The sequence below is a fragment of the Molothrus ater genome, chromosome 5, assembly GCF_012460135.2.
Source record: "Molothrus ater isolate BHLD 08-10-18 breed brown headed cowbird chromosome 5, BPBGC_Mater_1.1, whole genome shotgun sequence".
NCBI lineage: Eukaryota > Metazoa > Chordata > Aves > Passeriformes > Icteridae > Molothrus > Molothrus ater.
Genome location: NC_050482.2, coordinates 3,530,087 through 3,543,009, shown reverse-complemented (window position 1 = coordinate 3,543,009; position 12,923 = coordinate 3,530,087). Strand labels below are relative to the sequence as shown.

The following is a 12,923-nucleotide window of genomic DNA, read 5'->3' as shown; positions in this document are numbered from 1 at the left end:
TTTATCAGGATTGGCAGTGGGATTTTTCAGTGTGAGAACACAGCGGAGATAACGGAGAGCTGCACGCAGTGGGACCACTCCAGAGCCTGGCTTTGGGTTTGGGCCAAAATAACCCACTCTCCACAGCACCCCCATGAATTTCTCATCGTGCTGGGGCTTTGCATCCATCCAGAGCCTCTCCAATTATCCATGAAATGTCCTGCAATGCTGAAAGCCTCTACTCTGGGCAGGGATTGTGCAGAGACTCCTGCAGGAGCTGCTGGTGGGGCCAGGTCACTTTGCTTCCATCAAGGATGCTGACGAAATGCTGGAATTTTCATTTCTAACATGATCAGGGAGGAAGAGCACTGCTCCTTTGGGGTTTTCCTGTCACACCCAAACTCCTTTAAATGCCCCAAATTTTACCAGGTGCAGCTATCAGCTACCTGTGGCCAGGTGCAGTAATAGGAACACACAAACAGGTGGATTTTTTAAAAGCAGAAAACCATCTTTTTGCTTTCTCAACCATCAGTTTGGACTCCTGTGTTTCCCTCCCCAACCCTCCGTAAAGGGCATTCATAAATGCACACACTGACCATGACATCCCCTGCTTCTCTTGCCACCAACCCTACCTCACATTTCTACTTTTCACCACCCTCCCACCACTCCACCCTGCTTGAACCACTTCCTTTGCCAAAATAAAAGCTTCCTCCCCCCCCCCCCCCAACTGGCTGCCCTAAATCACCCCCAGCAAGTGAAGCTGTGATTTGGAGAAGCCTGGAACGGGGAGTGTGAACAGTGATGGGTGACAGGTTTTGTCCTTCACTGGGCACCCAACAGTGGGGGTTTTATTGCCCATCCTTGTCCTCATAAGGAATTCCTCAACACCACCCCCTCCACTACTGACCTTCTCCTGGCTGGAAAACTGCCCAGAAAATAATGTTTGGGGGTGAGATGGTGAATTACAGGCCAGGTTTTGATAAGCACTCACCATGGAAGAACTTCTCAGGAGCATGGCCATCATGGGATGCTGCTCCTCCCAAGAGCCTGGGAGGGATTTGGATTAAGGAAATGCAGAGTGAGAGCACCAGGATCCTGCTCAGGGTCTGTTAGTGCATCCTCCACCCTGAGCTGCTTATCAGAGAACTTTATCAGCCTCAACTGATGTGTGGCAGCAGAAACAGATGTGTCCTCTCACTGGGATGACTTTGTGCAAAGAGTGATGGCAGGAGTGGCAACCACAATCACCTCAGGATTATTTTATTTTCCTTCATTTTCTCCCCTCTGTTGCTTCAAACAGCAAAGTTTTATTTGCCAAGCTTGCTGGGGAAAATGCTCTCATGTTGGATCAGCAAGGGGACACATCAGAACGAGGTGGATGAGGGGAATGGGCCACAGACCATCAAGCCCAAATCTCTTCCTAATTTTTGGGAGATTTTATCATCTAGCACTAAAAAGAACATTAAATATATTACAGTGAGACCAAACCCAACAAGGACACCATGGCATTTGAGGAACTCAGCTTTTCCAGCACTAAGTGGGGCTGGATTTGGATGTGAGACAATAACAGGGCGGTCAATTAAAGGAAGTTTTGTTAATTTTTGCTTCTCTTTAATTGCTTTCTGCCTACACTATGGGCAGATGTGCAGGGTATACAGACATGGGGTAGTCAGTCCTATTTAGACAGTCAAAAGTTATTTGCATAAACCTCAGTTATCCACTGAAATTGCCTCTCCAAGTCAAGGAGAAACACATTCAGCTGCTCCACCAACAGTTAATTCCAAACTGCAAAAACAACTGGAAACCAGCAGCTGAAAAATAAAATTGTTTCCTCTCCCATTTTAAACATTAAAAGTGAATTTTAAGAGAATGACTCCTGTTTATTTGATACCCTCAAGGGACACAGAACAATTCATTTCAGTCACTAACTCCATCACAGATTGACGCTGGAGATTTGCTCAGTGAATTGCTTAGCACTAAACTGAAAAGTTTGTTCAAAAGTTTATTGCATAAGGTACCCAGGTCCTCGGTTATTTGATGTATCTTAAAGGAATTGTAAATGCTCTTTTGCATTTGTCAGTTTAACAGAAATTTCCTCTACAAGCAAAGAGTGATTTCCACCAATAAACCCTAAATTAGTTTCATTCATCATTACCAAGGACAACTCCAGAGATGCATAAATTAGAGACCAAAATAGAGAGGTCTCAGGCTATAAAACTCCTTCCACAAATATGTTCAGAGTGTGCCAGCCTGGTTAGAAAACACAGCTGAAAGGCAAGAGTGGGCTGTAAATCTCCAAGTTTTACAATGAGGAGAATCAGCCCTGCTTAAGGGATAGAGCTATGAATTGTAAATGAAAAACATGATAAAAATCAAATCATTCAAATTATGACTTTCTCCTTCTGTATTTTAAGTCATGATTAAAATTCATGATTTAAGCCACATCAATTTAAATCAAAGCACCCTGCCATAAAATGAGGTTTTGAACCCTTTGTGAAGCTTTAATGAGAAAAAAAGATCATTCTCCTGTTGAATGCAGTTAATGGGGATTTATTTGTGCCATTCGTGGGCAGGAACTGTCTTAGAAGCCCACAAAATCACATGGACTGAGAGCCTTGAAGGTTTTTTTTAGCCAGCTGGGAAAATTTTAAGGAAACAAAGTAATTGTCTATAATAGGGTGTTGCATTAATCTCTAAACTTTCATTTTCCACAGCATTCTGTGTACTGTACAGGACAGGAAGATTCATTCTCTGTGTCAAAGAGATCAGCATCTCTCCTTGGCTTTTTGGTATGGGAATGACCCTGAGCCTTGGGAAAGTGAGGTGATGGGGAGATTAAATCCTGCATGCTTGAAATTTGGGCTCAAGGCTGTGAATTTTGCTCTCTGGCTTCACAGCTGACACAACGCCCTGTCCCATTTTGCTTATCTTTTGTGCTGGCTGTCTCTCAGTTGGATCAGGATTTCTGGGAGCCCCAGAATTGCTGGTTCCTCCCATTTGCAGCACAGGTATCACAGCTTTTCTTTGCCACACTGGATTTTGGGGTGTTTATGGCAATGCTGTGATTTGGTATAAATTTATGTGCCCTTAGAATGAGGCAGTGGAGAGCACAAACATTTCTTAGCACTTGTCAAACCAGATCAGGGTGCTGATCCATCTGAAAATGAGACCCGTGTTAGGAGGAAAAAGCCAACAAAGGAGAAAATAAAACAGGGGGAGGCTGTTTTCTGCTTTTACTGCGTGTTGCTACTTTCTCTGCTTTGCCAAGAGAAACCCACAGGAACAAATTCTTGTTTGTTTATTTGTTGTTTTTATTCCTTCAGGCTCCAAAACCAAACCAGGTCGCCAGCAGAGAGTGATGGCTGCAAAAAATGCATGATGAGAATACTGATTTGGAGATCTGCAACCACAACCTGCTTTGAGGCTGCTCCTGATCAACTGACTCAGTACGTGGTAAAAAACTTCCTTCCCTTACCTGTGCTTTAAACATTGCTTCTGTTGCTTGATTAATTAGAAATGTCCAATGAGGACAACTTTATTGCTTATTTAATGTGGATATAGATATAGATACATATAGATTAGATGTATCCTGAGGACCTTGGTTACTTGATGTTGTTCCAGTACAACCACTGCTAACCAGATCCGTGCTGGCACAGAGCATCTCTTAAATTACTCTGCTTTTTCTCACAGTCAGGGCTCACAGCATTTTGATAAGCAGCACATAACAGTCACCCTGAGAGCTCTCCACTTTCCACAGCCTGCAGCAGTATCATTTAAACTTTTCTCTTTTTTTTTTTTTTCCCCATTTGCCTACGTGGTGGAATGTCTTATCTTGCCCTCCTGCCTTTAGACTCCAGGGAGGAGGGGGAAAAAAAAGTGGTCTTTGCTATTGGGTTTCAAAGAAGCACTTTCTCAAACAGAGTTTCTCCAAGCCTTTCTGAAGAGCCTTTCAAGTCCCCTTTGTCCAAGTTAGAAATTGGGTATTTTTCTCTTTGCCTGTATCCAGCAGAAGCCACTTAGAATAAAAGTTTAACAAGGCTGTCTCCTCATTTCTCTACAATAGATCTAATATATATTTAAGTATTGGGGCTTAATTTCTAAGCCAATTTCGACTTTCTCCTCCAGTTAAATTTGCCAAAATCAATTAAGGCTGAGAGAGAAAATTTCAGCCTTTGCCATTAATAACTGAGGCCTTATTCTTCCACTACAAAATGACCTTCCTTCCCCTTTCACCACCCTCATCAGCCATGTGGCCTAAGACCAAAGCTCTCTGCACACAGAGCCTGTGAAACAGAGAAAAAACCACTGGATTAATCCAATTTTATTCAGGATGATAAGAATATGAACCAGACCTCAAAGCAACATCTAAAATGGGGCCAACTCAGAAAGAAAAAAATTACCTTTTCAGTTTTGGAGAGCTTTTAACTCAGATCCCATCTCTGCCTGTTTCTAAGGATCTGTCCTGCACCTGACACAGGCACAGATTTGGTTTTTAAACCCAAGGACCACGTTCTTCTTATTTGTCTGTTCATTTTGCAGCCTTTAGGGTGCACTCCTGACCCAACAGTAAGAAGTTCATCCAAATCCCAAAACCAATTTTGTTTTTTTATATTTTTGAGTGTATACAGAGACTGTTACACAATATAAGTGTTTCCAGGGGCAGGTCCTGGATATTTTTGGTGCAGCATCAAACCATGTTGGGGAGCGTTTATGGAAACAAGCATCTCTAGTGGACAAATCATCCCAAGAGCCATCTGAATTGCTTTCAGAAGGCACAGCTGGATTCAAGGATAACTCAGCTCCAACCTTAAACACCTTAGTTAAATATCTGAGCCTCCATGGCCTTACCTTGTGTCCCTCAGTGGGAGGAAAAGGCAGAAGAGTCACGCTGTGACTCCAATTTTCCCTTCCTCCTCAAGTCCAGTCATCCCAGTTTGCCCAAACTGGAACCCATCCCCTTCCTGCTGCCACCCAGCCCCAAGACACAGAACCTTGGGTGTTACTCACAAGTGGAGCCTTGCTGAAAGCCAAATCTCAGCCTGTCCTTTTCCCTTCCCTCTGCTGCTCATTTTGGATGCACATCCAAAAGCAGATGTTCCAGCAGCGCTGGAATTCCCATTGCCCAAAAGAAAGGTTCACTCCTATTCCTTCCCCCTCCTGCTCTCTGCTAGGTTCTGTGGCACCACACTGAGTTGATTTTAATAAGTTGTTTGAATTCTCCTTGTGTCCTTGCAATGCTTTGTCACCAAAGTGCCACCGGTGTCTGCCGAGAGCGCCTGGCCTGCGGCCAAGCCAGGCGTGAGACACACGTTATTTACGGGGCAGAAAAGGTGCCTGCAGCATGCAGAGCTGCAGGGATGCAAAGATTTGCTAAACAGGAACATCTGGTGATGAGAAAACTTCCATCAGCAAGACCTGGGACCCAACAGGCAGACGAGTAATGAAGGATGTTGGTGCTTTTGGAGTTTGAGAGGCTTTGCTTTGATGCCTCAGGTTTGAGCTTTCAGGGGAAAAATAATGACTCAGGTTTGAGCTTTTGTATTTTTCACATTCTGTGCTGCTTTAGTGTGTGGGTCTGAGCTCCATATTATGGGATGGTGAGCTCTGTGCACAGAGCAGGGAGACAAAACAATTCCTGCTCCAGCTGGGCACCAAGGACAAATGACCCAAATCTCAGCCCAAGAGCACAAACCCCGTGGGCTGCAGAGAGAAAAACAAGCAGGGTGGGACTGCAGGGGCTGAAGCTGGAATGGGACAATGAACTGCAAGATGCAAATGGAGCAGAACTGATCCCAGGGAGAGACCCCGGGAGCGCTGGTGCATTTTGGGGCCATTTTGGTTAATCTTGGATGCAGCCCTGGCTGGGCTCTTGTGCTGCCCAAGGTGGCATCCATGGAGGAGATCCTTTGAATAAATCCCTGCTTTATTCTGTAAGTCTGCTCAGCATCTGTTCTAGCTCAGCCTCCACAAGGCATCAGTTTCACCTCTTGAAGGAGAGAGGGGTTTTTTCCTCTTTAGGGTATCCTGGCATTTTCTGGTTCCCAATGGATTTCAGCAACGTTCAGTGACAAAGGCTGGCTCTAAGACACACAACAGCTGAAATCAAGTGTGTATGGGCATGTGACCCTCAAAAAGTCACCCTAAATAAGCCACCACAGAGCTCTACACTCTCTAAGGTCATGAAAGGTACTATTGGCATTTTCCAAGATTCCCACCAATAATCACTATTTCCAGAATTATTTGCAATTCAAAGCCCGCAGGTAACTTGGAACAGGTTTAGTCATCTTTGAAGGAACCTCAGCTTTACTGTGAGGGTGGCAGGCCCTGGCACAGGGTGCCCAGAGCAGCTGTGGCTGCCTCTGGATCCCTGGAAGTGTCCAAGGCCAGGCTGGATGGGGATTGGAGCAGCCTGGGGTACTGGGAGGTGTCCCTGCCTGTGGAATCATGGAATCATTAGAAGGAAAAGACCTCCAGGAACATTAAGTCCATTAAGTCATTAAGCTAACATGCCAGGTCCCCCACTAAACCGTGTCCCTAAGCACCACATCTACACTTTTGAACACTTCTTGGTGCTATTTTTGTACCACAGCAGCCCCAGCTGAGAGAATGCCCCCTGTCCCTGACCACTTACTGCACAGTCTGGGCAAAAAACACTTGAAAAATAGAGAGAGGAACTCCACACAGCCAGTTCTTTAAACAGCATTTCACCTCTTCAGTTTATAGCTGAAAAAAAATCTTAAATGATTTTTGTACAGTAACAAGGAAGATTATCTGCTTCTCTCCAGTTCTGTCAACCTTCCCAGACAGGGCTTTTTAGCATAAAAATTAGCATCTTTTTGGATAAAAATTAGCAACTTTTTGGATTAAAAATTAGCATCTTTTTGAGCACCTTTGGAGCTGCCATATGAGCAGAGCACATCCCTCCTGCCTGTTTGCAGTGGATCTGTGTATTCCTCAAGGATCCCCAGAGCAAAACACTGCAAGGCTCAGCCCAGCACAACAACAAATATATAATTAGAGCACTTAAAATCCAATGAAGCTCAGAATAAACTGTCCTCAAACAGCAAAGCACTGGAGGAAGCACCCTTACTCTGGGGTGGGGGACACCTTCCCACCAGGCAGTTCAGGGGGAAAAAAAAAAAGATTTTTTTTTTCATTAAGCCCCAGTGTCAAACAGAGAGGTTTTTGGGGGAGATGGGTGCCACATCCCCAAAGGAGCTGCAAGACCCAAATGGAGAATCAAGGTGGTCTCACAAACTGCAAGTGAAACACTTCATTGATTTCTTTGGTAATTCCCAGCCTTAAGGAACTGCTCTCTGCAACTTGGAGTATTTGGCAAAGCCCTGGGGGTGGCAGTGGACCGAGCACAGGTAGCTGGAGAACAAGAAATGCCAGATGACTTTGTGTGTGCGTTGCTTAGAGAGTGGGAAAAGAGGAAAAAAAAAAAACCAAAAAAAAAAAAAGAAAAAGCAAGGTTTGCTCAGGATCTCTGTGTGAAGGAAAGGGCAGGCATTGCAAGAATTCAGAAACAACATCCTTAGGTGGAGATGGGCCAGTAGTGGAAGGGGCTGAGCACGTAAACAGGCTGAGGAGCAGGAAGCTGCCAGGAGCGTGCGAAAGCTCCGGAGAGGCTGCTGAGATTTCACGCGCCTGCACACGGGGAACGGACCCAACCGGGCCACCCGGATTCCTGCAGGCTTCAAACCCTCTGCTGCAGCTCTGGGCAGAGCTGGGGCTGGATCCTGGCCCTGCAGGGGTGGTGTCAGGCTGGGAACAACACTGGAGGTCAGGGGCATGCACAGGCTCACAACCTGCACGTTTCTGAGCGTCACTACTCAGCAGTGGGGAAGGGAGGAATTCCTGCACATCCTCAGGTGGGTTTGCTACAGGCATCATCCTGCCTGGAGCACCTGGAGATGAAGCTGCTGAAGGCTCCTGAGCTTGGGGTTTGAGCCCCTGTAGCACAGGCAGATGTTACAGCAGGACCTTGTCACAGACATGTTTTCTGAAAAATCCTTTCCTTGGGATTTTTTCTCCTGAGAAGCTGAGAGGCATCAGGAATAAAACATAAACAATGGTTATCTGCTGCTGTGGAATGCAACAGGTGCATCTGGGATTGGTCTCATGTGGATTGTTTCTAATTAATGGCCAATCACAGTCAGCTGGCTTGGACTCTGTCTGAGCCACAAACCTTTGTTATTCAGTCCTTCTTTTTCTATTCTCAGCCAGCCTTCTGATGAAATCCTTTCTTCTATTCTTTTAGCATAGTTTTAATAGAATATATATGATAAAATAATAAATCAGCCTTCTGAAACATGGAGTCAGATCCTCATCTCCTCCCTCATCCTCAGACCCCTGTGAACACCAGCACAGGACCTCACCTCCACCCTGTAAGGATAAAACCCCACTCACCCCATCCCTGGCTCTGCAGGGCTTCAGGGAGCTCTGGGTGGAATTTGAAGGTGTGGTATTGCCTCATTTGCTGCATCTCTTGTACACACTGGCTGTTCTAACACCCAGGGAGCAACATAAAAGCATCTCTCAGGAGCTTGTGTCAAAATTTAAGAGCAGCAATGAATGGCAGAAAACGCTGTTTTGAAGGATTTAATCAATTAATTTTTGAGAAAGATGTAATAGAATATCACTTCAGAGTGTTATAGAAACAGGTCCCCACTCCTATTACATGCCTGGTTTGTCCCTATCCCTATGATATGTATTTATCAGCTCATTTTGGAAAACAGAACAAAACCTTCTGAGAAGGCAAAGTCAGCTAAACTCAGCTAAATTCTGGCCAGCACAAGAAAAATTGCATGAACAGCTCCTACTTTATGCCACTATTAATGATGCTCAGGGCTTCCTGAGTCTTAATGGGGAGAGAAATCTCTTTTCAAGCCCATGTTGGCATCAGGGACAGATGGGGGTTCACACCTGCCTGCCCCCCAAACCCCGTGAGTCCCAAGAGGAAGAGGAAAACACAAGGAGCAGGCAGAGATTTCAGCCAGACCTCGGGGAATTCACCCCAGAGTTAAATCCCCAGGGCCCTGCCTCCACTTGTGCTTTTGCCTCTGGTCTGGTGAGCCCTTGGGAACACAGCAAAGGGGCCACCCAGAGCAGCACCACAAAAAAAGGGGCAAAATTGCCTAAACCCCAACAGCTCCTCTCTGCTCTCGCAGAGTGATAAAACCCCCAGGATAACGGGGCACAGCCAGAGGGATCCTCAGTGTCTGTAAATCACCTCCCCCAGTCCCAAAAAAACACCCCAGAGCTCATGCTGGTGGGTTTGGACCTTATAGAAGTGCAGATGGGGATATAAAATACGTGGTTTATAGGGCAAACAATACCCAAAGTGCTACCCCAGCCTCCCTGCAAGTGCTGGGAGCAGATATTTCCAGCCAGCAGCATGAATGATCCCCCTCATCACAAGCCTTTAGAGCGACTCCCAGGAATTAAATCAGTATATTGCACGGTTCCAGTTCCTTTCATCCAGGAATCTTCAAGTGATTTACAAACAATCCTTTAATTAAGCATCCCAAACAGCCCCCGGGGTGGTGTTACTGTGTCTGCGCAGGGAATCCAAGGCTTTGCACGGCTAAAATGGCAAAAAGGCTGCAAAAGTCTCATCAAAGTTCCTCCGAGACAAAATATCCTAGAAGAGTCTCTCTGCTTTGATGCTGATTCTCAAACCCTCTGGTTAAACATTTCTTTTTTTCTCCTCCTGGGGACGTGGCCCCAGTTGCCTCCTCCTGCCCGTGTCAGGATTAGTATTCAGAGGGTAAAATGTTTGTTTTTTAAATGCACACCTCTGACAGCTCATCCACAAACACGAACTCCCAGTACCAGGGAACTCTCAGTGCTGGGGAGGTGGCCTGGGAATTCAGCTTTGGGAATGAAAAGCGGTGTTTTGGCAACAAGGGTTTCAAACCCATCAATCTGTGCCTTGCTTTGAGCCCGGTGCTTGATCTCCAGTAAAAACCCTTCGCACTCTTTTTTTGCCCCCAGGATAGGTTTGAGCTGCGGCTCTTTTGAATCCCCTAAGAATAAAAAGTATTTTTTGTCTCTTCCTGATGCAATTTTGGTGGGAATACAAGATGCAGTGTGGAGAAAAAAAATAAATAAAATATAATAGCCCATGAAGATGCCGTAAGGGGTAACTCTGAGCCCCTCTCCAGCTGGTGGAATTTAAAGATGTTTTTTACCTAACGCTATATTTATTGCATCTCTTGCACACACTGGCTGTGCCTTGTCTAAAGCTGATTTTCTTCTGATTTAAGCAAGGATATAAAGAGGAATCTCTGCAAAATCAAAGGATTGGGATGTACAAGCCTGGAAGTCAGTATTTCTAAGGAAATTGCTGTATCCCAGAGAGCTGCTTTTAAAAACTACATCAGCCTTGGTTCTGCTCTGCCCCACACAGAAGTTATCACCTTCCAAAAACCAGCTCTGAAATCCCCAACTCTCATTTCACATCCAATTTAAACACAGCAAATCATGCAGGCTCCATCCCAATTGCTATTTCCTAAGATACTCAAAATACTACAGCTTCACTTACAAACCCAAATTCTTCCCACCAAAGGAGGAAGGGGGGAAAAAAAAGATGAATTTTAGGCTTTGAGGAACCCAGATGACCACAGCAGATTCCAGTTTTGGAGTTAAGCACTGCTGGACTCTGAGCCCACACACTCAGCAAACAGGGATGTCTATCTTGGCCCCTAAGGAAGAAAATTCTGATTCCAATACCCAGGGAGCAACATAAAAGCATCTCTAAAGAGCTTATGTCAAAATTTAAGAGCAGCAATGAATGGCAGAAAACGCTGTTTTGAAGGATTTAATCAATTAATTTTTGAGAAAGATGTAATAGGATCACTTCAGAGTGTCATAGAAACAGGTCCACACACTACAAGCCTATTTTGTCCCAATCCCAGTGTATTTATCAGCTCATTTTGGAAAACAGAACAAAACCTTCTGAGAAGGCAAAGTCAGCTAAACTCAGCTAAATTCTGGCCAGCACAAGAAAAATTGCATGAACAGCTCCTACTTTATGCCACTATTAATGATGCTCAGGGCTTCCTGAGTCTTAATGGGGAGAGAAATCTCTTTTCAAGCCCATGTTGGCATCAGGGACAGATGGGGGTTCACACCTGCCTGCCCCCCAAACCCCGTGAGTCCCAAGAGGAAGAGGAAAACACAAGGAGCAGGCAGAGATTTCAGCCAGACCTCGGGGAATTCACCCCAGAGTTAAATCCCCAGGGCCCTGCCTCCACTTGTGCTTTTACCTCCGGAGCATCCCCCAGCTTTTGTTACCTTGAATAAAAGCACATTCAGCTCTGCAGAGGCTCCTCTGGGAGCCAGGAGTTGAAGCAGGATTTTATTTTATTACTTTATTATTTATTTTATTTTATTATTTTATTTTATTCATTTAATTTCATTTAATTTCATTTCGCTTCATTTAATTTATATTTTGTTTTATTCTATTATTTTATTTCATTTTATTTCATTCTATTATTTTATTTTAATATTTTAATTTTATTTTTTTATTTTATTTTCTCACCTCCCTCTCCTTCCCCGATTACAAGGAAGAAATGCCCCACTCCTCCCTACCTTTATTCACTCTGGAAAGCATCAGTGCCTTTCCTTTCCCTGCTACTTTTCCATGTGGTTTATGGCCACTTATCCAACAAAACACCCCACCGGAGCACCACAACTCCCACTCCATCACCCCGAACCCCAACACTCCCGCAGCACCCCAGGAGCTGTTTCCCCTCCCAAACCTCCGCAAGAATCCCCAGTTTCACCTTTTCCCAAACTCCACCATCAACTCCCAGCCGGGAATCGCTGCCTCCAGCAGCATTCCCCACTCCTCTCCCGCGCCATCTCCGCCTCCCGTTCCGCGGGTGCAGCACCTGGACCGCTGCACGAGCAGCCCAAAAATCCCCCCCGGCTCTATAGGACCCCAAAAGCGGGATAGGAAGCTCGGCTCTCCCCAGAGCCCGAACCCCCGAGCGGGACGCGGGAGGGCAGAGCTGGAGCTCATCCATCCCCCCGCAGAACCGAGCGGCACTGCGGCTCCAAGCCGGAGCGCTGGATGTGCCCCGGCTGCCGATAAGAGCCGCGATAAAGCCGCATTCGGGCTGCGGGTGCGCGCCCCGCGTCCCCCGGCTGCTTTTCCTCCAAACTCGCCGATAGTGACGGGAAAAGCGGAGCGCGGCGAGAAGGCGAGGGATGCTCGGAGCGGGGGAGAAGGCACGGGAAGCGGAGGGGCGGCACTCACTCACCGAGCAGCAGCAGCAGCAGCAGCAGCAGCGGCAGCAGCGGCAGCAGCCCCGCAGCCCGCATGGTGCCTCGGCGCGGCCGTCCCGGCGCGGCTCCCGGCGCTCTCTCCCGGCGGGGCGGGCGGGCGATGCCCTCCCTCCCCCGGCCCCGGCCACGGCCCCGGCCCCGGCCACGGCCCCCCCTTCTCCCGCCGCCGGGGGAGGCGCAGGACGGCCCCGGACCGCCCCCGCCTCCGCCCCCGGCGCGGGAGGAGAGAGCGCAGGGATGGGGATGGATGGGGATAGATGGGGATTGGATGGGGATGGGGTTGGGGATAGGAATGGGGATTGGGATGGGGATGGATGGGGATGGGGATGGGGATGAGGATTGGGATGGGGATGGATGGGGATTGATGGGGATGGGGATTGATGGGGATGGGGATGGGGATGGTGGTGGGGATGGGGATGGATGGGGATGGGGATGAGGATGAGGATGGGGATGGGGTTGGGGATGGATGTGGATGAAGATGGGGATGGGGATGGATGGTAATGGAGGTGGGGATGGGGATGGGGATGGGGATGGGGATGGGGATGGGGATGGGGATGGAGATGGAGATGGAGTGGGCAGTGAGGAGCAGGGGACGCACCTTTGGAGGGGATCAGGGAGATTTCGTTGGGATGTGAGGTCTGGGGAAA

The 12,923-nt window shown here is 47.0% G+C and overlaps 1 protein-coding gene across 1 annotated transcript in view; it reads right to left on the bottom strand.

Moving 5' to 3' along the window:
- Nucleotides 1-12,386, bottom strand: part of PODXL (podocalyxin like) — a 47,218-nt gene extending 34,832 nt beyond the window's left edge. The window contains 1 exon segment of the mRNA XM_054514897.1: nucleotides 12,252-12,386. Coding sequence (XP_054370872.1) covers nucleotides 12,252-12,312 — 61 coding nt within the window. The 5' untranslated portion in view covers nucleotides 12,313-12,386.
- Nucleotides 12,387-12,923: the final 537 nt, after the last annotated feature.